This window comes from Gorilla gorilla, chromosome X, assembly GCF_029281585.2.
Source record: "Gorilla gorilla gorilla isolate KB3781 chromosome X, NHGRI_mGorGor1-v2.1_pri, whole genome shotgun sequence".
In the NCBI taxonomy this organism is placed as follows: domain Eukaryota; kingdom Metazoa; phylum Chordata; class Mammalia; order Primates; family Hominidae; genus Gorilla; species Gorilla gorilla.
This window is the reverse complement of record NC_073247.2, coordinates 151,347,666-151,373,307: the sequence shown is the minus strand read 5'-3', so window position 1 is coordinate 151,373,307 and position 25,642 is coordinate 151,347,666. Positions and strand designations below refer to the sequence as shown.

At 36.1% G+C, this 25,642-nt stretch overlaps 1 protein-coding gene across 8 annotated transcripts in view; it reads left to right on the top strand.

The window, feature by feature from the left end:
* The window catches only part of MCF2 (MCF.2 cell line derived transforming sequence), a 129,999-nt gene that overhangs the window by 47,729 nt on the left and 56,628 nt on the right, over window positions 1-25,642 (top strand). For 5 of the 8 annotated variants that reach the window (XM_055377036.2, XM_019018800.4, XM_055377038.2 and 2 more), the window contains 3 exons: window positions 11,028-11,096; window positions 15,914-16,028; window positions 17,159-17,249. In XM_055377036.2, coding sequence (XP_055233011.2) covers window positions 11,028-11,096; window positions 15,914-16,028; window positions 17,159-17,249 — 275 coding nt within the window. Of the gene's footprint in view, window positions 1-11,027; window positions 11,097-15,913; window positions 16,029-17,158; window positions 17,250-19,908; window positions 20,356-25,642 lie in introns of those variants that run through there. The other 3 variants (XM_055377040.2, XM_055377042.2, XM_055377039.2) reach the window with 2 other exon arrangements.

Here is a 25,642-nt window from a genome sequence, read left to right as displayed (position 1 = left end):
AGACTGAAAGGGTGAATTTGGAGAAGGGGGAGGGTGAAGAGAAGTGGGTAAAAGGGTACATACAATTAGAAGGAATAAATTCAATGTTTCATAGTAGAGTAGGGTGACTATAGTTAACAGAAACGTATTGTACCTGGGTACCCAAGCACTTGGGTACTTGGGACACCTTAAATACCATTTTGATCCCTACACATTATATACATGTAACAAAATTTTACATGTACCCCATTAATTTGTACAAAAAAAATCAACTGACCCTCAATATATGGGCTATTTTTTTGGACTCTCCATTTCATTCCATTGATCTTTATGTCTATCCTTAGGTCAGTACCACACTGTCTTTTTTATTGTAGCTTTGTACTAAGCTTTGAAATCGGGAACTGTGAGTTCTCTAACTTTGTCCTTTTGTTTCAAGACTGTTTTGGTTAATTTGGCTCCCTTGTATTTCCATATGAGTTTTAGGTTCCACCTGTTAATTTCTGTAAGAAAAAAGCGAGCTAAAATTTTTATAGGGGTTTTTTTCCATCTGTATATCAATTTAGGGAGTATTGCTACTTCAATAGTATTATATTCCAAGATATGAACATGGATTGGCTTTCAATTTCTTAGATATTTAATTTCTTTCAATAATATTTTATAGTTTTAAGAGTATGTTTTCCATTTATGCTTTGTACAATAGAAATAAAATTGATTCTTCTATCTTGACCTTGTATCCTGCACCCTTGCTGAATTTGTTAGTTGTAACAGCTTTTGTGTGTCTGTCTGTCTGTCTGTGTGTAAATTCCTTAGTGTTTTTTATGTACAAGATCACATCATTTATAAATAGAGATAGTTTTACTTTTTCCTTTGGGGAAGTGACTATGAGCAGTGGGTTCCCCAAGACTATCCCAGGTAAGATGGTTTATGAGGTGGACTCACATGACTTGAACATAGTTGAACTCATGGCTAATATTATTACAACAAATATATTTATATACATATGTGTCATACATATGTCGGTTATAAAAAGACTGGAATTTATTTTTTGAATTTTCTTTTTCTTTTTTTATAGTTGTATTTGCTTGGCTCTAAGGTACTTAATATAGGGTTTTGGAGAGAAAAATGAAAAACAATCAAATGTGATGATGGCATTCAGATCTAAGACACCTCCAGATTTCAGAAATGTTAACATTTGAATAGAATAGTACTTAGCATCTTAGATTAGTATTCAGGACAAGTTTTGTTTGGAGTTTTATAACTGATAAGAGAGAGCCTTCCTCCTACTTTTCCTTTCTCCTTCTCCTTCCCCCACGTTTTGTTGTATATGTGCTTGTACAAAACCTGAGTCATAGGGAATCTTCAGTGAATTGCCTGAGGTTATATCAGAAGTTGGTAGCTAATTCACTGTAGAAGCCACCAGTTCTTATATCCCTGCCATTCTGTTGTAGGCGTTGACTGCCTGGACAACATCTTGTGTTAAGTCAGTGATGCTGAATCAGAGGCTTTCAAGAAGCCTGTTTTCCTCCTCTGTCAGCATGCAAGATCCTACACTTTCTGCTTCTGGTCTTGCTTTCTAGCTTTAACTAGATCATCCTATCTCTATACTCAAACCATATCAGTCCCTATAAAGTCCCTGATTCTTTCACCTACTCCTATATTGATGCCTTGTTTCTTTCACTTGGAATGACATTCTCTGTTCCCCTGTCCATGTATTTGAATCCTAATCAATTTTGAAGGCTCAGCTTACATGTCTCATTATCTATTAAACCTTCCCTTTTCTCTCATCCTCAATTTAGATGTAATCATTTCTCCTCTCTCCATACTTTATATTGCATATTTCTATTCTAGCATGTACTATACCCTGCCTTATATTATGGCCAGTAGTTTGTATGTATTTCTATCTTCTCTTAATTTTTATGCTTTGTGAGGTGAGGAACTCTGTTTATATTCCCATGGGCCACAGCACCTAGCAGAGAGGAGCAAATGAGAATCCAGTGGATATTTGCTGAATTGAATTACACAATGGATTGGAAGGCGGCTCCAGTAGGTGTTAGCAGGAAAAGGATTTAATATGAATCTTGGTTTTATTCTGTTAGCACAGAATTATGAATGTCTTTTATATTGTACCTTTATTGCAGAACAAAGCACTGCATAGATTGTTTTACTGTAGTCCAATGGGAATTCATTTTGTGATGGTTTCAGAATTACCCTTTTATTTGTTTCACCTTTTAAAGCATAACATTTGTCAAGACAACACTTCAGTTTATTGCATGTGCTAAGTCATTACTATTTACAGATGGTATAGAGTATCAATGTTCAGATTGAAAGGAAAAAAATACACACATAGAATCCCATCTGCCTTGCACAGGATTTAGGACTCAAACAAAACCTAATTTTATCTGTCCTGCACATCAGAAGTAGGGAACTTTCAAAGAAATCATTGCTAAAAGTAAACATCATTGTTGAGAATTTCAGGCTGTAAAAATAATGGAGTTTCTTTCAAAAGATTGTTTATAAACATTCTTGATATGGTTTGGGATGAAACCCATCCTGGAATAAAATGGGAGGTTATGGAGTCATATCTAGTTAGTAATTTGCGTTAGAGCTATTTGGGTATAACCTTCTGAGTACAGATTTTAGATGACCTATCTGAAGGTTAGGGAACTAGATAGATGACATGGTAAAAGCTTTGCTGAATCTCCTACTAGATTCTACTTTGCATCTGAACAGTGCCTGGCACCTGGCATTTGTTCAGTATGAGTCTTTCAAATGAATAAGAGAAGTTTGAATGAATGGTATGTATGAATGGTATGAATGAATGAAGTATGAAACGTAGCCTCCCTGAGGCTGTTAACTTGTCTGCAAGATGAGTGTTTTAATATCAACCCTGGAGGATTGTTGTTAGGACCAGAGAAACTGCATATAAAGTGCCTTGTGTAGTGCCTGGTTGATACTAGTTGCTCAGCAAATGGTAGCGATTGTTCATCTACTACACTTTCTCAGTCTGTTTTCATATTGGTGGTGGCAATGAGTTTATTGCCATGGAAGAGACTATCTTTCTGGCTGACATTTCCCTTTCTATTTTTATTTGTTTGTGCTCTGTTTTTACCTCTTATTTATTTTTAGGAAACCATGTGAGAATAGAGGCATTTCCTCTTTTAAGTAGTTTATTTGCTATGGCTCTGTAGTGCTTGGATGACATGGCACGTGTGTGCAGCCTGGTTCAGAACTCATATTTTTCTATTGTATATGAATAGAAACCCCAGAGAGGTTGGATAAATGGAAATGAGAGAGCGTCGCTGTGAAATAAAGTTCAAGTGTTGGAATTATTGCTGTTACACTCTGGGATCTAAAGTAAAAAAATGTTTTCTATAAAATGTGGAAGCTTATAGATGCCAATTTACTTAATTTTTAAGCTATCATTAGCCCCATAGGAATAACTAATAAACTTAGTATAATTTAAATTCCTGGAATGGTGATATGTACTCAAATCATGAAGGCAAAGACTCTCAGAGAAATAGTTTTTTTTTTAATTTTTAAATTTTTTATTATTTTTTTTAGACGAAGTCTTGCTCTGTCACCAGGCTGGAGTGCAGTGGCACGATCTCAGCCCACCGCAACCTCCGCCTCCCAGGTTTAAGCAATTCTCCTGCCCAGCCTCCCAAGTAGCTGGGACTACAGGCACGTGCCACCACGCCCACCTAATTTTTGTATTTTTAGCAGAGACAGGGTTTCACCATGTTGGCCAGGATAGTCTCCATCTCTTGACCTCGTGATCCGCCTGCCTCGGCCTCCCAAAGTGCTGGGATTACAGGCATGAGCCACCGCACCCAGCCAGAAGTAGTTCTTAAAAGATCATTTGACCGGGCCTGGTGGTTCACATCTGTAATCCCAACACTTTGGGAGGTCAAGGTGGGAGGATCACTTGAGCCCAGAGTTCGAGACCAGCCTGGACAACACAGGGAGACACCCCCTCCTCCGTCTCTACAAAAAATAGAAAAATTAGCTGGGCATAGTGGTGTGCGCCTGTAGTCCCAGTTACTTGGGAGGCTGAGGTTGGAGCATGGCTTGAGCCCAGGAGATGGGAGGTTGCAATGAGCCAAGATTACACCACTGCACTCCAGCCTGGGCAACAGAGTGAGACCTTGTCTCAAAAAAAAAAAACAACAACACATCTTTTTTTAGCAGAGGCTTCACTCTGACAGGGTAGGCTTAAAGAATTTTGACCCTCTATTTGTAACTACTCATAATGTATCTTAAATTTCAAGTTTCTTGAACTGTTACCAAAGAAAGTTTCCTTGTTAATAACTGCTTGTCAGGAAATTTTTATTTTATATTTGTGAACTTAATTTCTGTGTTGTCACATAATGAGACAATAGGATGTTACGTAGATTTTCTATAATCTTTCTGGAGCACTTAACAACATATCTCCATACACTGATTTCCATGCTGAAAATAATTTCACAAGGAAATAATTCATTATGGGGAAAAAAACCCCACATAGCTTAATCCAATTTAATTTACTGAAGGAACAATATTCACTTAAGTCCCCAATCTCTTCCTTCTTATAGAGGACTCTTGGACATTGAAGATGAACTTTTACATATTCTTAAGGTAAAAAATATAAACAAATCCCAAAACAAATGAATATAACTCAGAATTCTATTAATTTGAAATTTGGAACATAAAAGCTAAGTTCCTCCTGTCTCCCTTACTGACCCCTCCCAAATTCATGAGTATATAGATTTTTTTTGCTTTCTTTTCCTAGAATCACTTACTGTTGCTGAGAATGTACCATTAAATCTTATTGTAAAAGATAATCTATTCCAATCAACTATATGCTTGATTTTCCTCTCTTTTCTTTACCACAGAGCAGCTTGGCCTTTGTTTGAATGCTATTAATGATAGGAAAGGGATTGTCTATCTTCCATGAAAGTCATTTCATCTACAGATAGTTCTGACTTTAGAACAAAGTGCTTCTTCATATGGAGTCTTTCTAGCTCTCTCTCTTGCTTTCTGTTTGTCTTCTGTCTCTCTCTGAGGGTAAAAACCAACCAACGAACAACGAACCGACCAATAAACTGACTGACCAAACCTGATCAATAGGTTTGAGAAATACTGTATACATAGCCCATACCCAAGGAGTCACAATGTGTACATGTGTATTTACTAGGAAATATTGCAGTGTGTTTAACCCCTAATATTTCACAAACTTACTTGATTGTGAACTTTTACTTTTTTTCAGAACATCTGTCCAAACACAGCTTAGAGCAGAATCTGGCATATAGTAGACACTCAATAAATATTTGTTTAAAAAGTGAATGAATGCAAAATAAATCTTTAAAAACTTTAAAGCACATGCTGTATTGAGGTGATCCATGTTCTGCATTTTTACAAGTGACACGGCCAGACTAGAGCTACTGATTGGATGCATATACCTTCCTTCTCTATGTGAGCCTTTCTAAATCAATTATTTATTTCCACACATTTTAGAACTTTAAAAATTCATATTTGGATTTCTAAGTTTGTATCCTCATTGGCACAACTACCTTTTAAATAATAAAATAAATATTAGTGATGTGTTTGCTTGACTCTTTTGCTTTTTGATCATATGTAGGAATGAATTAATTGGAAATGCTTATTTTGACTTTTGATTTCAATTTGTATCTGATTGTGTTTGATTGTACAAGCACATGGATTTTCAGCAGAAGTCTTAAAATGAAGATTTGCTCCAGTAGGGTGTTTTTAAGGGTGTTTATCAGATTACCTGTTGAGTTACAGCCCTTTATTTGGCTTCTAAGTCAGCTCCTTTTTGGGCTTAGCAACGAGTCCAATGTAAGGAGAATGAATCCTTTTTATTTGTGAGTAGTTGAGTTTTCTACATGAGACAGCTTGACAACCTTCCTATCAAATGTAAATCTAGTCAACAAGGAACATGCTGTAATGTGGACTTGATCCATGTTTGGTGATCTAGGCTTTTTATTTCTCATGCTCTAAGTGAATGCATTTAAAAGGTCAGCAATAGGAACAGTATAAATTATTTGTTCTCACTTTTATATTTCAGGAAAAAATCTGTGTGGAAATTCGAGAGGGTCAGCTACAAAGCTGGGTGTAACTCAGTGTCACAACTTTATCTAAAGTCAGTATTTTCTGTTTCTCTTTGTTCTCAGCAACAATCTTACCTCTTCCCTTGCAGCTGCTCAATTGATAACTGTGTGTCTTCTGTTGTCTTTCCTGTGTTATCTTCTTCCCCTTCAGTCTGTTTCCAACCCAGAACTTGATCATTTATTAAAGTAGTAATATTTTCTCTTGTAACCATGATTTCATCCTTTTTCATTAGTGTGGAAATGTTATTTTATTGGCACAGTTGTGGGCTACATTTTATGATAGAAAACATCAGTCTGTTTTTACATCTATGGATTTTACATGTTGTTGGATCTCATAGAATGTAAGGTACCTTAAAAAGCATTTACTGGCCGGGTGTGGTGGCTCATGCCTGTAATCCCAGCACTTTGGGAGGCTGAGGCGGGCAGATCACGAGGTCAGGAGATCGAGACCATCCTGGCTAACACGGTGAAACCCCGTCTCTACTAAAAAACACAAAAAATTAGCCGGGTATGGTGGCGGGCACCTGTAGTCCCAGCTACTCGGGAGGCTGAGGCAGGAGAATGGCGTCAACCCGGGAGGCAGAGCTTGCAGTGAGCTGAGATCGCGCCACTGCACTTCAGCCTGGGTGATAGAGCGAGACTCCGTCTCAAAACAAAAAACAAAAACAAAACAAACAAACAAAAAAGAACAGCATTTACTGTATTGCCCTCATTTCTAAAGTGGGAGTAATGACCACAGCTAATATTGTACTGAATGTGGAAAAATTGAAGGCCTTTTGTCCAAGAACTGGAGCAAGACAAGGATGCCCACTTTTCCCACTTTTATTCAGCACAACACTGGAAGTCCTGGCCAGAGCAACTAGGCAAGAGAAAGAAATAAGGGGCATCCATACTGGAAAGAAAGAAGCCTTATTAGTTTTGTTTGTAGATGACATGATCTTGTACCCGGAAAAACCTAAAGACTCCATCAAAAAACTGTTAGAACTCTATGAGAACACTTGGACACAGGAAGGGGAACATCACACACAGGGGTCTGTTGTGCGGTGGAGGGAAGGGGGAGGGGGGAGGGATAACATTAGGAGATATACCTAATGTAAATGACGAGTTAATGGGTGCAGCACACCAACATGGCACATATATACATATGTAACAAACCTGCACGTTGTGCACATGTACCCTAGAACTTAAAGTATAATAATAATAATAATAAACTGTTAGAACTGATAAACAAATTCAGTAAAGGTGCAGAATACAAAATCAACGTACAAAAGTCAGTAGCATTTATATACACCAACAGCAAACAATCTGTAAAAGAAATCAAGAAAGCAATCTGATCACATTTACAATAGCTACAAAAATATAAAATACCTAGGAATCAATCTAACCAAAAAGTGAAAGACTATAAAATTTGATGAAAGAAATAGAAGAGGACACAAAAAATTGGAAAGATATTTCATGCTCATGGATTGGAAGAATTAATATTGTTAAAATGACAATACTACCCACAGAAATTTACAGATTCGATGCAATCTCTATCAAATTCCAGGGCATGCTTCAGATAAATAGTAAAAAATTCTAATAACGTATACAGAACCACAAAAGACCTGAAATGGCCAAAGCAGTCCTAACCAAAAAGAACAAAGCTGCAGGCATTGTACTAGGTAACTTCAAAACTTGCTACAAAGCTGTATTGACCATAACAGCATGATACTGGCATAAAACAGACACATACACCAATGGAACAGAATAGAGAACCCAGATGTAAATCCATACATTTACAGCCAAGTCATATTCGACAAAAGTGATAAGAATCTACAATGGAGAAAGGAAATATTTTCAATAAATGATGCTGGAAAAACTGGATAACTGTATGTGGAAGAATGAAACTAGATCCCTATCTCTCACCATACACAAAAATCAAATCAAAATGGATTAAAGAACTTAAATTGAAGACCTGAAACTATGAAACTACTAGATGAAAATGTTGGGGAAACTTTACAGAACATTGGTCTGGGCAGAGTTTTTTGTGCAAAACCTCAAAAGCATAGGCAACCACAGCAAAAATAGACAAATGGGATCACATCAAGCGAAAAAGCTTCTGCATAGCAAAGGAAACAATCAACAAAGTGAGGAGACAATTCACAGAATGAAAGAAAATATTCGCAAACTATCCATTTGACAAGGGATTGTAACCAGAAAATATAAGGAGCTCAAACAACTCAATAGCAAAGGACCCAAATAATTCAATTTATAAAACGGGCAAAAGATCTGAATAGACATTTCTCAAAAGAAGACATAACAATGACCAACAGGTATATGAAAAAATGTTCAACATCACTAATCATCAGAAAAATGGAAATCAAAACTACAATGACATATCTCACCCCAGTTAAAATGGCTTGTATCAAAAAGACAGGCAATAACAGATGCTGGTGAGGGTGTGGAGAAAGGGGAATTCTTGCACACTGTTGGTGGGAAAGTAAACTAGTACAGCCACTATGAAGAACAGTATGGAGGTTTTGCAAAAAACGAAAAATAGAACTACCATAGAATCCAACAATTCCACTCTGGGTACATATTCAAAAGAAAGAAAGTCAATATATTGAAGAGATATTTACACTCCCATGTTTATTGCAGCACTGTTTACAATAGCCAAAATATGGACTCAACCTAAGTGCCATTCAACAGATGAACGGATAAAGAAAATACGGTATATATACACCATGGAATGTTATTCATACATAAAACAGAATGAAATCCTCTTATTTGCAGCCAAATGAATGGAACTGGTGGCAATTTTGTTAAATGAAGTAAGCCAAACACAGAAACACAAATACTGCGTGTTCTCACTAATATATGAGAGCTAAAAAAATGGATCTCATGAAGATAGAGAGTAGATTGGTGGTTACCAGAGGCTGGGAAGGGTAGAGGGGAGGGGATGAAGGGGAAAAAAGAATGTAAATATATTTATTACCACTGAACTGGACACTTAAAATGGTAAATTTTATATGCATATTTTACCTTGATAAGAAATATAAAATAAAATGGAGGTAATGAGGTGAGGGGTGGGGAGTGACTTGTTGAAAATTACAGAGCAGCTAAGTGGTCAAGCCCACACTAGGCCCTGGTGCTCCCACTCCCAGCCCACAGACTTTTATTTTGTGTCCTGAGGCCTCTCTCATTACATGAGTGCTTAAATTGTAGAGTAAGTGGACATAGTTTCCATAGCTATGCAAGAGTCTGAGTGGTATCAGAGGAATCAAGTTGTTCATATTAATACTTCCAGATCTGCCACCTGACATAAAATGCATCAATTTGTCTCTGTACTTGTTCCTACTGATCAAAGCAAGGGAGAAATTTGGGTCTCGTATTATGTAGGAATATTTTTATGTCTGATGCTTTCTCATTTAAAAAGTAGAACACGTTTTAACTATTGCCACTTTTGCAGGCTCCTGAGGGGAGAGAGTGTTCTTGTTTCTTTTGCATTACCCTCATTCTCACTCTTCTTCCATGGCTCCATGCCTGAAAATGTCAATATGTGACACATGTTTGTAGCTGTTATAAACACATTCTTTTATCTGATTAAACATCTAGCATGGAAAGAATAACTGCGAGTGTAAATGTGCATGCCTTGGTCTGAAATATATCGAGTCTAAATATATAAAATTACAAGACATTTTTAAGAAATGACTTTATGTCTTGACAAATTAGATATTTGTAATGGCATGTATCTTATGAAAATAAACATCAATTAAAATTGCTTTCTGTTTCTAATCATGTGTTGGGGGGTGTCTATAACAGATAACCTATTCCACTGTCTATTGCGGAACCATTGAGAACTTTTTTTTTTTAATTCCCTTGAGGATTGTCCTTTATAAACCACATCCATGTGGTGTGATTTGAGGAGCACTGAGAAGGGTAATGCATCATCAGCCTGACACCACCAGAGACCAGGACTTTGAAGGCACTTTGTGTCAGAGAGCAGGTGAAAAATATGGCTTCAGTAAGAGATGTGAAACCACAGGCATTAAAACCGACAAGCCAAAATAGCCTAGTTTGATGACCCGTTTTCTTTTAAAAAGTTTTCCTTGTTCATGGACCAGAGGCAGGTAGTGTACTTTGATTTTTGGCCCCTATAGAGTTCACTAGAATTGAGCATTGTAAGTTAACACTTAAGATCTGGGACAATCAAAGCACATTGAACAATGCATGGACATAGTTCCATCTGTAATGATAAAAAATGAGTTAATATGCTACTTTTTATTGAACACTTACCATTATGCCAGGTATTTCACATTTAGTTTGCATGGTACCTTGTGAGATAGATATCATTATGCCCCGTTTATAGCTGAGGAAACTAAGGTTTAGAGAGGCTAACTAACTTGCCCACGTTTGCATGGCCAGTAAATGCAACAAGCTGGATTTGAATCCACGTCTATCTAGACTAAGAAGCCTATATGGTTAACCACTTGTAAAATGGGATAACAGTACCTACCTTAGAGATTTTTTAAGGATTCAATAAGATTAAAAAATCCAAAAAGCACTTTGTAATTGCTAATAAAGCCTTGTAGAATGAAAGGCATTATCAGAAGTAGAAGACAATCTGCTACAGTGTCTCGCCATGACCATCTACCCTTCAAATAAATCCGAATGTCCTGGAGTTTGTGCCTTTGTCCTTGGCTTTCTGGTGAGTGAGAGTAGTTTATGTTTTGGGCATAGATTCTGAGAAGTAGGTCACTGGTTCTACTTATTCAGTGATATTTTCGAGTGTGATTTCTTTGCCATGTAGTTGAGAGGAGGAAAGAGATCGACAGTGTCTGTGGACACAGACCTGTGGGGCTCCCAGAATAATTTTAGACACAGTGAGAAATCATGTGTCTAAAATCATGTAAGGCTGTACCTTAACATGTATGTCATTTCTTCTATTTTCGTTTGTCATAGAAACCGATCTGCTCCTCCGTATAAAGGACATCAGCCATTTCTTAATGCAAGACATCGCCTTCTTGTCTGGTAAGCAAACTTTCTTATTTATAGTCCAGATAGATATATGACTTGATTAGCAGTTAGTTTGGTACCTATTATATAAATAGCTCTCTCTATATATATACAGCTATTATATATATTCATTTGAGAAGCACTATTTCAATAAACATTTGTACATTGTGCACCTAGTTGCTAAACAAATGGACATTTAGAGAATAATTGGAGGTTTTAAGCATTTTAGATATATGAGTAAAACCGACCTTACCACTCTTATACATTTGACTTTCAGACGAGTCTTCAGAAATCTATGATAGTTGAAAGTAGAATATGTCTCCTAGGTGGTTGCAGGCTGGGTGGGAGGGGAGCAGCTGAGGTAGCTTCTTTGATTACTCAAATGTGTATTACAAATGATGGCAAGATGCACTAAATAATCAGCATGCACTAAGTATTTTTTTTTAGGATTTCATTTACACATTATAAAGAAAGTTGATTTTTCTCAAAGATGTATATACACTTGTGTATAATTTTTAGTAATTATGGTAAAATAAATTTAACATACAACTTATCATTTTAACCATTTTTAAGAGTACAGTTCAGCGGCATTAAGTATGTTTACATTTTTGTGCCACCATTGCCACCACCATCTCCAGAGTTTCAGGTCTTGAAAAATTGAAACTCTATATCCATTAAACAATTACTCCCCGTTTCATTCCTTCCTCTCTCTAGCCCCTGTCAACCACAATTTTACTTTCTTTATGAATTTGACTATCCTAGGTACCTGATGTAAATGAATCACATGGTATATGTCTTTTTGTGACTGGCTTATTTCACTTAGCATAAGGTCTTCAAGTTTCATCGATGTTGTAGCATGTGTCAGAACTTCCTTTTTAAGGCTGAATAATATTCCATTTTATGTATATTCCACACTTTGTTTATCTGTTCATCCATTGATAGATACTTTGGTTGCTTCTACCGTTTGGCTATTGTGAATAATGCCACTAAATAGCATTACACATTTTTAGAGACGTAACTATGGTAAACCATCCTGCCCCTTTAGCTTCTGGTCAGACTTTGGGGAAAGTTTTGCTTAAAAACAAGCAAATTACTTTCAGGTATTAGAGTAATTTGAATTATATCATTAAATATTACATTTAGCATATTAAACAGATAAAGAAAACTTACTGGTATATATTAATACATTGTTTTTATAAAGACGAATGCTTCTTAGGTATTGAGAGTACAAGAAACTAGCTTATTCCTTCTAAATAGTTTAATTAATTCTCTGAAAAATGGCACTTACATGCTCAGTTTACTAAACAAGCTTTTACTTTATAAGTGATCCTAATTAGACACTTCAATCTGGCCTCTGCTTTTATTATCATTATTATTATTTTTAAAGACAACTTCTTGCTCTTTTGCCCAGGCTCCAGTGCAGTGGTATGATCATAGCTCAATGTAACCTTAAACTCCTTGGTTCAAGTGATCCTTCCACCTCAGCCTCCTGAGTCACTGGAACTATAGGAGTGTGCCACCACGCCTAGCTAATTTTTATATTTTTGTAGCAAAAGGGTTTTGCTATGTTGCCTAGGCTGGTCTTGAACTCCTGGCCTCAAGCAATCCTCCCATCCTGGCTTCTCAAAGTGCTGTGATTACAGGCATGAGCCGTCGCACCCAGCCTGGCTTCTGCTTTTAAGTGATTATAATTACACCTATGATAAAGCTTAATTAAAAATGATTCTAATTAGTGGTAACTGTGAATTAATGATGACTTAATTAATATGGCTTTATGTTTTATTTTATAAGTGGCAGAAATGTGTGAGTGTCAGTAAATTTAGCAGTATGTTACGTTCACTTTTAAGTTTTGGAGATTTTACTTAAGATTATCTGTGTTTTCCAAACCGTGTTCTAAATAGAACCATCCTCAGGGCTTGCTGCACCCATCCAGACCCCTCTCTACACCTTTCCTTCCTTAACTGCTTTTTGTATTTGTTTTAAAAATGCTTCTACCTATAGCTTCCTTTGAAGAAAGGGTTCCCAATGGTAAAAAATAATTAAAACTTCCTGATTTGGAATATAAATATCTCTTTTTATCTCTTCTCACAAGTTTACTCCTAGGACAGTACTTGTAGGTGTTCAGTGGTAATAATCATTTATAGATTAGTCAATGATAATTACTCTTATAGGAGCCTTGCCACCTTTCCTTTGATAAGTATAGTTTGCCTAAGTGCTAGATGGTTCTGTCCTTAACTAGAGTGCTCACCAGCTTGCTTGGCAAGTATGTAGTTATATTTAAGATATTTATTACATTATATATTACATATAATTTATATTACTAGTTCTATACCATACTCTATCTATAGAGGCCCTTTGTTTAAAGATTCACTAAATCTCTTGGTTCAGAATTGTACAGTTTCTCCTTTGAGTTTCTTAAAAACTCTTCAGTGGATGCCATTATTCTCAATGATTATTTTCACTCTACTCTAATTCTGGAATATCATACAGTGAAGATTAATAACCCTCTGATTTAATACTTTGGACTAGTTTGATTAAAAAATAATTTGGGAATGAATACTGTCTCTCAAGTTTCCCTTGGTAAATATTGAGGCAAATAATTAATTTGATCTTCTTCCATGTGCACTAGAGAAGAAAGTGTATTCTGCTTTTGTTGGATGGAGTGTTCTAGAAATGTCAATTAGGTCATGTTGGTTGAGACTGTTGTTCAGGTATACAGTATCCTTGCAAATTCTTTGTCTACTTGTTCTATCAATTATTGAGAGATGGGTGGTGAAATTTCTGACTAAAATTGTGAATTTGTCTATTTCCTCTTGCCACTCTATCAGTTTTTGCTTTGTGTATTTTGAAGCTCTGTTATTAGGTGCATAAGCATTTAAGATTATGTCCCATTGATGAATTGACCACTTTATCATGATCAAATGATCATTTTAATATCTGGTAATATTTTCGACTCTGAAATCTACTTTGTCAAATATTAGACAGCTTTGTTTTGATTAGCACTGTCATGGTATACCTTTTTCTATCCTTTGCTTTTAATAATTTGTACTTTTATATTTAAAACATGTGTTTCTTGTGGGCAGCATATAATTCAGTCTTTCTTTTTATCCAGTTTGAAGATCTTTGACTTTTAATTGCAGTGCCTAGATCATTGACATTTTATGTGATTATTCATATGGATGGATTTAAATCTACCATCTTACTATCATATAATAAGCAAAATACAAATAGTGAGATGGTAGCTTTTTCCATTTGTCCCATGTGTTCTTTGTTTTCCTCCATTTCTGTCTTCTTTTGTGTTGAGTATTGTTATGATTCCATTTTATATCTTTTTCTTTTTCTTTTTTTTGGGGGGGGGGTGGAGAGACAGGGTCTTGCTCTGTTGCCCAGGCTGGAGTGTAGTGGCGTGATCTTGGCTCACCGCAACCTTTGCCTCCCAGGTTCAAGCGATTCTCCTGCCTCAACCTCCGGAGTAGCTGGGATTACAGGCGTGCACCACCACACCCGGCTAATTTTTGTATTTTTGGTAGAGACAGGGTTTCAACATGTTGGCCAGGCTGGTCTTGTACTCCTGACCTCAAGTGATCCTCTGGCCTCGGCCTCCCAAAGTGCTGGGGTTACAGGCATGAGCCACTGTGCCCGGCCTATATCCTTTTCTATTGTCATATTTTTATTGCAGATTGAATTAAAAATATTTTTACATCTTTATTCACTTAAATTCAGCCAAATAAAAATTACAACTGAACTAAAAAAATTTCTATTAGTGAGCTAATTTCAAAGGCCACCTTGCAACTTTCCTCCTAAAATAATTCTTCAAATTCTATTTGGCACTTAATATTTATTGAGCATTCGCTCTCTGTGTAGGTGCTAGGCTGGCTGCAGATGTGAACCTTAAACACATGTAAGGCTCATCTCTGCACTTAAGTGGCTTTCGTTTTCAATATTTCTCATCCTTCAGGCTGCATAGAGGGCCATTGGGCTGGGTGGAGAAACGGGTAGAAACCAAAATGAAAGCCCAGAGCCGGTGCAATCATTCCCTCACCAAAAACCCCTATGACAGTTACCATTATTCCTGGTTCCTATGGAAATGGGCTTAGGGCAACCTCACCTATGAGCACTGGGATCCATGCTTTCCAGGGGTCAAGGTCACCCACTTGGTCACGATACTGCTGGATGCAACTGCTCCAGGTTAATGGTTGCATGGGTCTGCGGGTAGCTTCCACAACCCTACACCTCTGCCTGGACCCCTACCCAGGCTGAACATTGAATTTTGACCCGCAGATAATTTGTGATCTTTCTTTGCATTAATAAAATTCCTATGTCGTTCCTGCCATCATTCCTTTTGTTGTTTCTTCCATAAACACATTAGACCATCACCTATTTCCTATAGGGTGCTCTGTATCTTTTCCTGCTCACCATGACACTAAGAGATCGATTATATCAAATTTTCCACTTGCTGTCAAGCCATCATTCACTCATTTTAAATTTAGGCTCATTGGTATAGAAACAGTTATTTCCCAACCCCTTGGTAGTCCAGATTGGGGAATCAGCTATTTTCCACTGTATTTATTATATGCATTTCATGATATTTTCTTCTGACTATATTCGTTCATTTTACTCTCTTTCTTTTTCTTTTTTTATTGAGAAACTACTCTGCCACCTTTTAAACTTAAAGTGTCAGGAACTTGGAGCCATTTTGGTTGTATGTGGAGATCATCATCTTCGTAAAAAAGTTGTGTTGCCGCAAAACAGTATTCAAATCTAAAATCCTCTTCCTTGCTTCATTGTTATATGCATTTTTAATTCAGTTGATTATTTTTCTATTATTGTAGGTGGCCGGGGAAAGGACAATGCTTGGATCATTACGTTTCCAGAAAACTGTAATTTTAGATGTATACCAGAGGAAGTAATAGCAAAAGTACTTACTTACCTGACATCTATTGCAAGGTATAGTATTTCATTACATTTTTTTCAATTCGCTTTATATCAGATATCCATCTGAATGTCATAACATGAAAATGGCTTAATATAGCTATTATTATCATGGTGAATAACCAACTGACTTAACTTCAGAGTAGATAAGAAGTACAACTTAGAAGGAGAAGCTGGCAGCTACCTAAATTGTTACAAAAATTATCCTGAGAATCTATGAAAATAAAATTGGGGATCTAGGAGTATTTGTTCCCATGAAAAAGAACATAGGTTGAGAATGATGGTCATACATATATGCTTTAATTTGCTTAAAAGGAAATATTACCAGCCAAGAGTGAGTACAGCCATTTTTCATTTCTTCTGAATATAACACAAGAAGACTGAATCTTAAGTAGATTCAATAGTGGTACTGGGAGATACTAGGAGGAATGTCTTGAAATTAAAAATTATTTGGAACTAGAATGCTTTAAAATGGAAAGTTTAAAAAGGTTTCTTAGAGATTTTATGTGTGTTAAAGACAAAATTTTCAAAGGAAGAATTTTCTAGTTACTAACCCTGAAGAACAAGAGGACACAAATCTAGGATGATAAAATTCAAAGTCTCATGAACAAAAATCAAATCTCAGAAAATGAAACTTACAATGTACCTATTGAAGCTTGAAAGTGATCTTTTTAGGGCAAATAGAAGTTATATTTTCCATTAAACTGCATTTCCTCAGGAGCAGACTAGAGTTAGAAAAATAGATTTAGCAGTGTGATTTTGAATGAGTGAATGGATCATTGACTCATGACGGATTGCATGGAAAGTTAAATCTGATATCATGAAGGACAGTTATCTTTTGAGTTTTCCCACACCCAAGATTACAGTATTCTAAATCAATTTTAGTGACCTATCTTCATTACACTATCACTTTCCTATTTAAAAGATTGACATTAATGCTGCAAAAGAAATTTTAAATAGTGAGTAAGGGAATATGTATTCAGATTAGTTTTCTAAGATAGGACTTTGTGATAGCTTTCCAATTCCAAATCTGTCTTCAGTCAAGACATCAAATGTAGATGAAATAATCAGAAATAGAATGAAGGCATATATAACAAATTTGCATTATTATTAAGAAAAAGTTCTTATTTCTTCTCATTGTTCAGGCAAAATGGATCAGACTCCCGGTTTACCATTATTCTGGATCGAAGATTGGATACATGGTCTTCTCTCAAAATCTCTCTCCAAAAAATCTCGGTAAGTATCTATGCATTATACAGTAACTTTTTATTTTTGTTTTATATTATACTTTCTGTTTTGGGAGGTATAGATTACTTTGGTACTGACGGAGACAATAAAAATTGATGGAATGTGAGGAGGGAAAGTAGAAGGAGAGGTTGTAGCAGAGACTGAGATAAATAACTCTACCCAAAATAAAACCTAGTAAGAATGAGTGAGTAGTTTGTGGCTCCAGTTATGAGTGAGAAGAGATTCATGGTTCTATGTGCCTTTCAGAACAAGGCAAGTTTTTATGGAAGCTTTTTAAAATTATTTATTTATTTATTTATTTATTTTGGTGGAAATAGCTGTGTTGCATACTCATATGTGAAAAAGTATAAAGAAGAAAGTTTAAAACAATAGTAATCCAACCACCCCAAAATAAGCAGTTTTTAACATTTCAGTGTACAACTTTCTAGATTTGTTTTACCCTAGGATAGGGTAGGGAGATGAGTCACATATAAAATGATATATAACTTCCCTACTGGTATCTAGTCCCCAGCTTCCCAAGACCCAGAGAGAGAAACATTTTCTCTAATTAAAACAACGAGAGGTACAATTCTGCCCATGACCAAGATAATCTTTTACACTTTTAGGCTTACAAGGATATCACAAAATTGTTTGACACTTCACTTTCATAGACGAGGAGGGAGATGAGAGACCCCCAGACTCCTTCTGAGCTGGCAAGAAAGATATGGGCTCTCTGTGGAAGTGGCATGTGGCCAACTTCCTCTATCAGACTAGAATAGCTAGGAATCAATATATTTTTTTCTTTGAGATTCCAACATTGCCAGCCATCTGAAATTCTTACTTTGTCTCCTGACTGATTGAGGAGGTCATGCCCACCACAAGAACTTGATTTAGTTGCAAAGTCAAAACAAAAATCTAGGTTGTTGGACTTCCAAGCCAATGTTCTAGCACTCGCAAGGTAAAATGGGTAAGATCATTATTCTTTTAATACTCAGAATGAATTATTCCTCACTTTGGACAAATAAGCAAAAAGTGGTTTCCTGTTTATTTAACAGAGGTGTTTAATCATTAGCAGTGGAGAGAAGAGTTAACATTAGATATACTCAAATTACTAAAATAAAATAGAAAAAAATTTGACTTTCTATAGCATATTAGTGCTTTTTCAAAAGCATTCACATTTATTAAGTATTGTTGATTCTCTTCATTTCCTGATTAAGTACTGCAAGTAGGTATCACTATAATTGTCTTATAGATGATGAAATCACATTGATATTTGTACTTTGGAATGGTTATGTGATGAATCCAAGCTCAAATAGCCAAGTAACCAAAAAAAGCCAGAGCAAGAATTGAAATGTCAAGAATTCCAGTTGGTGATGGTTTCTATCATTTTCCAATTGGCTTACAAATAGACAAATAAATTCAATGTTATTTAGATAAAGGTAAAATTTCTTTTGAGAGATTAGATCTGTCCTCCATATACAATTGAGCCTTATCAGTGGGGCTAAATAAAGTAAAAGCTATTTCCCTTGCTCTGGTCTTTTAGGATTGGTCCTTGGGCTTGCTGAGTAGACCTTGGTTTATGCTAATAATTGCTTCTCTTATACTAAATACAGCACTTGTTGCATTAGAACATTTTTTATCACCCAGGTTTTTTTCTTTTGGCCAACACTGCACCCGCCTGATTAAATTAATTTTCATTTTGTGACTGGTTTGGCACCTGACGTTAGTTTTTTTGGTAGAGTTTTATTTTTATTATTCAAAATAGGTGGCTTGTAACAGAGGTTCTATTTTTCATAAAAGAGAAATATAAGATTAGGTCATGATCCTGTCATTTTGAAGTCAACAGAGGGTAATTACTTGTCTACCGGGGAGTGATACTCCTTTTTCTGTATTCCCAGGGCTGCTTTCTTAGTGGAGAATTTTGACCTATGCTCAGTAAAGCACTTGGATCCCAGGGTCCCTTTATTTTCATAACTGCCAAATTGATCGTGCTGGGCAAGGGAGGGGTACAGATTCTGACCACATGTAACTGGCTATAGGTTGTTTTAGGTGTTTCTTTTTTAACATGTTAAATGTTTTTGCTTGTGGTATAGTTTCTATACTCATACTCAAGAGCACATTAATTACATCTCAACCATTAATAACTGTTGGTTACTGTTTGAAATAAAGGTAAATATTGAATGCAAGCTAATTTCAAGTGCAAAAGTTGGCATTCGGAAAGGATTTCTAGTGAAATCTACCATTGTGTAGCTAGGTATAATTGCCTGTGGTGTATTATTTCAAACAAGTGTCTGTGAAATAATCATACAATTCAATTTGAATACCTTTATTTGTAGATTTCAAAACAAATAAAAGCATTTAGGTTGTATTTCATAATTAATGAGAGGAGACTTTATTTTAGTTATACATTTTGGGGAAAGGTTAATTTGGGAGAGAATTGTATCCGTCTTAGAAAGTTTGTGTGTTCTATTCTTTCTAGATTGTTACCAGGACAAAATTTTGCAAACTATAGCCTTTCACAAGGCTTAAACCCAGAATACAATAACAGAGAAAACAAAACAGAATTGAAATTTAAGTCACATACCAGGGTAGGACGAGAGTAAAAAGCATGAGTTAATACTACCTTCACAAAGATTCTTAGCATTCCACCTTAAAAATCGAACTGCGCAGAGGAGAAAGCCAGTCCCATCAAGCCTGCTCCTAGGAAGAGAGCTGGGTTTTTTTTCCTCCTCCTTCCACTCTTAGGACATGCCTGATCTTCTTGAGCAGTCCAGCACAAGCTAATCCACAAGGTTCAATCAGGCTAAGTAATTGGAGGAATGTGTTAACTCTGAATTACAAGGAGCAGAAGGGAAGGATCTGTCAGCTGACTAATCAGGGATAGTGGTTTTTTTTTTTTTTCTCCCCAGCATTGCTGCCACTGTGCTAATGGAAGCAGCTACGGCAGCTTTGTTTGATAGAGATTTTTGGCTGCCGTTTTTAAATACTACCCAAGAAGCAGCTCGTATTTCATCAATGTTGCATTGACAATTGGAAAAGAAGAGTGTAATTGCGTACAGGCGAAATGGCAGAAGCAAATCCCCGGAGAGGCAAGATGAGGTTCAGAAGGAATGCGGTAAGGGCTCTGTCTGCACTCCTGGAAAGCCTGTTCCCAAGTTCAAGTGCTGGGATGCTGCAGCATGGTGCTATAGCACAAACTGCTGAGTAGGGTTTTTAAGGACAGATGGAGAGAATGGAGACTTATATTTGCATGGATTGCATTGATGTGATTACTGTGATATTGACATAGGGTAATTTTCAGGCAATTGAGGGGGTAGAATATAATTTCAAAATCTAAATGTCATCAAGTTTATGAATGAGCACCTTAGTCATGTTATTCGTTTAAGACTGTATGAACAATTTTGAATCATTGGACAGCATAGCTTTAAATAATGACTTAAAACAATATCTAACAAAAGGATTCATCCTTTCTTTCACCATGATCAAGTAGAGTATATTGCCACGGATAGGTCTGGAGGGGATTCCATCATCACTTAAAAATGCAGCCTTTCCTGGGTGTTACCGTATAAGTGAATAAATTTAAAATCTGTAATGATTTGAAATCCTTATGGTTTCAATTCTTCTCCAAACTGAAACTTCATAGGTACAAAATTGTCACCTGCTGACAACTTTTTTCTTTTAGGGAAAAAGACAGTAACTCACTTTTCAATATAGACTAGAATTTGGAAGTCTCTCCTCTCAGGTACATTTCATGCAGTCTTTTGCCTAAATTTTCCCTTCATTCATTTATTCATATAGTAAATTCCCAGCAAATTTCTAATGTGATCTTTAGATGTATTTTGGAAAAATGTTGAAATAACACTAGCTAATTTAATAAAAAACTAATCATCAAAAAGGCTTTAAATGCCACTCTTTTTCTTTCAAAGATTAATATAATGTTATTGATGTTATGGTTTAAAATATAAACTTGCTCACTAAAAATATCGAGATAACACACACACACAGATAAGAAGGTAAAAATTGACCATAGGAAAAAAAATGACAGTTTGAATTAAAATTATGATAAAGAAAGTAAGACTTTTATTATTGTTGAATGACAGTGAACATCAATAGGTGTGTAAATGATTTATTTTCTAATAAAGCTCTTAGCACAGACTGCTATTTTAAAAACTATAGTTGGTTTTATTTTGACAAAATTATATCTTTGGCTCTATACATGTTTTTATATTATGAGAATATAGATTCAGACTTTTAACAGACGATTTATGGTGCACAAGAAATGTTTGTGTATGTACTTTGCAGTGTTGTAAGCAACTGATATTAGCACTTTTGTTATCAAAGGTTAACTTAAGCTTTCAGAAAGTTCCTAATTTTATATATATATATATATATATATATATATATATATATATATATATATTCTCAGTGCTGAACTTAGTTTTATGTCTATACACATGCATTAATATACACACAATAAATACAGCACAGGGGTACTCACTGAATAGACATATCTAGCACTGTGATATATACAACATAAGTTACAAAGGTAAATATGAAATGGCTACTGGGCTGAAGGAACTCTCAATCTAGTAGAAAGGGTAAGACATGTTCGTAAATGACTGTTTTGAAAAGAAATTCTGGCTGGTGGAGAAGGCCTTATACAGGAGATGGCATATGTTTGGGTGTTAAGTAAGAGCATATGTTGCTGTTACCTTTGCTTGATTCTTTCCTGTGTTTTTTTTTCTCATAAATGAATTAAGTGATATGTAGGAACAGATATGAGTGGGATTAATTGGATTAATTCTGAAGCCTAGAACTATAGTAGAAGACACATATGCTTTCCTTATATGGGTAGGACTTGACCAGAGTAAAGAATTTGAACCTTAGCTAGTAAAAAAATGGTTTCACCTTGAAGGGTCTCTGGAATTGGGCTGATTCTGGAGGCTGTGGATAGGTAACGTCTAAAAGGATGGTCCAATGCCACTTGAAGTCCAAAAAAATGTTTGAACTAGTTACTTGGTAGAAATTTCAATGACTGTAGCTGAGTGAGAGAGAGGGGAGGAGAATAGATATATATGTGACGAAAAGGGCAAACCACAAGGAAGGAGTATTGCTTTGGGCTATCCTCCTGAGGTCACTTGACAAGTTGCTTGACAACTCATACTGTCTGTACTTTTTAAGGTGGGGATATGGGGGGAAGAGTGTGGAAGTGGCTCATACTGTTGCAAACTATTCTCTATAGCTTGAGGTCATGAGATTTTTTTCCCAACATATTCTGCAGAGATGGTTCAGACCTTATGAAAGTCAAGTGCCTGTCAGCATCTCAACATTTGTCTGATAGTAAATTATGATACTTTCCTTTCAGTGGACTGTATATGCTAAATTGTTTCCAGCAACTTGTTTCAAATGTTATTTGTCCCATTTTGGAAACATCAAGGTCAAATCATCCCTGAATGGCAAACAGTAAATCTGAGTGTGCATTCAGTCTATGAGGTGTTAAGTGTCTAGAAAGAGTTTGCCCTTAGGATCCAGATAGGCCGTACTACCGCTGCTTACCAACTGTGCTTCAGTTTGCTCCTCTGTAAAAAGGGAATAATATCCAGTTTACTGCAATGTTTTGAAGGCTAAATAAGATAATATATATATATATAAGAAGTCTGACACATGCATAATGGCTTTTAGTCAAGGATCTCTCTTATTGTTACTGCCTTTCTTTACCCTAAAGATTAAATAGGAAAAGCTATAGGAAAATAAATTATTTTTATAGTAAGTAACCAAACTTTTATGTTTTATAAGTTACTTTAAACATTCTAGAAATAATAACTAGAATAACTGAAAAGTGTGCACAGGGTGATGAATTGCCTCCCTTAGAGAGCACACACAAGATTATTAAACAAGGTTAATTTCTAGACTTCGGTAGTGAAATGATGTATTTGGTTTACGCCTGCTCTTGTTATTGTTGTTACTGCTGTAAGATCATAGAACTAGGCAATCTGGAAGTACGTGTGAGTAAAAGGGAGTAAATCTGTTCTCTGGGAGGGAAAGATGAGAGGGAGCTTATTTTGTGCTCGTTACCTTGAAGAGCCTGTAAGAGCTGCTGCTGAGGGCTGGGGTGGGACCACGTACAGTGATTGGACACGTGGCTCCGAGTCCTATGTGATAGGCAGCTGGTTCGCTTTTACTGAGATGTCTTTAAGCAGTCACATGCTGGAACTCCAGAAAAATGTCTGCGAGAAGCTAAAACCAATGCTGTTTCCTCTCTCGTGCAAACTATTTTTTTAAAAAAGCAAAAACACATTGAAATAAAACAAGACTAACCTTTGCCCAAATCCCTTTGCTTTTTTGACAAGTTCTCAAAAATGAATTATACTTTCAAAATCTCAGTTTTTATTTTGGGGAAAAAGAAATTGTGCTTTTTCATGTTTATATAACCATACAGATTAGAGGTTCTTAAAGCAGCATACCCAAGAATTTAGAAATATAATATTCCCAAACCAAAATGGGAAAGTTCACTGGTCTTGAACTATATTTGCTTTGATATGTGCATCTGATACCCTATGCTGTTTGATTGTTCATTTAAATACTAGCTTTAAAATGGATTATCTTAAGAATTTTAGTTGTTACAAATATTGGTATATAGAGAAAAAGTACTCTCTGTATATACTTATATGTATATCCACATAGATACATACAAACTAATCTTAAATGTATATGGCTTGTCAGGTTAAAATTGCTCAAGAGTGTTCTGTCCCCTCTAGATTCTCATAGCCGGCAATCACAGATAAGGACGTGTCCATATTATTGATATTGATTGATGTTCAGATCTATGAAGCTTTTTGGTTCAGAGGTTGCAAATTGTCAGTGCACAGATGCGTTTTGTTTAGAGTATGCAGCATTTTAACAAACTTTCAATTTGTTTTCTATCTTTAAACATCTGGGCTTTGCATGACAATCTGGATTTCTGTCTTCTCTTGAGAAACCAAAGAGTTGGCAATGCTGGGCCCACCTTGCCACATGACAACATGTAGCTGGAACTGATTTATGAGTGAACTGACTTATGAGTGCCCTCTGCTTTGAATGTTCTCCAGTTCACCATGGTCCCCACCACTTCCTGTTACTCCTTGTCATATAGGAGGAGTATGAATTGCTATTTTCCACCTAATTTAGGCTGTTCATTAATTAAACCTACTTCACATTTACATTATCTCCCTAACACATGTGGTAGGCATTCAAGTTTGTCACCTCTGCTTTAGGTCTCAGGTTTAGATTCTCAACCAACCTGATTCTTGTGTCATCCCTGCTATAACTTCTGCAAATTCCTCTTGTTGACTGAGTCTAGTTCTACAGGCAGGTGAAGCGGGGTTTTAATTCTGCTACTTATGTGCTAGAAGGTCTTGAAAAATTGCCTGACCTCACAAAACCTCAATGTATTAGTTCCCTATTGCTGCTGTAATAGATTACTACAAACTTAGTGGCTTAAAACAGTGAAAATATATCATTACGGTTCTGGAGGTCAGAAGTCCAAGATTACCCAATTGGGCTAAAAATCAAGGGTCAGCAGAGCTGTGTTCCTTCTGGAGTCTCTAGAGAAGAATCTGTTTCTTTGACTTTTCTAGCTTGCAGAGATCGTCCACATTCCTTGGTTTATACCCCTGCATCACTTTGACCTCTGCCATCACATCTTCTTCTCCGACTCTCCTGCCTCCCTCTTATCCTAATGATTACATCGGTCCCACCATGATAATCCCGGATCATCTCCCCATATCAAGATCCTTAATCACATTTATAAAGTCTCTTTTACCATATAAGATAACATATTACTAGGTTCCAGGGATTAGGATGTAGACATCTTTGAGGATAATGGCACTCAGTTTCTCCAGTTGTGAAATGAGGACAAAAATAGAACCTACTGCATGTAAATACTTAGCACAATGTCATAATAGTGCTCTTTACGGGCATAATTCTAGTAGTATGCATTCAATAAATGACATTTCCACCCCTGTCCAACTATCCAATCTCCTTTCCCTACCTTAAAACTTTGAGAGGTCCTGAATATATAAATATACATAAATATACATTTTTTTTTGCTAAAGAGAAGCTATGAAAAGTAGTCGTAAATGTCATACTTTAAAAGTGTGACAGTTTGGTAGGCACCTATTATGGTCTGGGTTAAGTGAATGGGAGTGGGATTAAAAATTCAGGTGTGTCTTATTCACGTGTGGGCACGAGGGATGAAAACAATACACCTGGTCTGAACTATATGATTTAGTTTTCTAGAAAAATAACTGACAAATCAAATAAATTGTTTGAGTGCCACCTGATTGCTGTGATTGCTTAGTAGTTGTGTAGCTATTGCCTACAAGTTATTTAGTCTCCCAAATGGCTACTAAAATTGGGAGTAA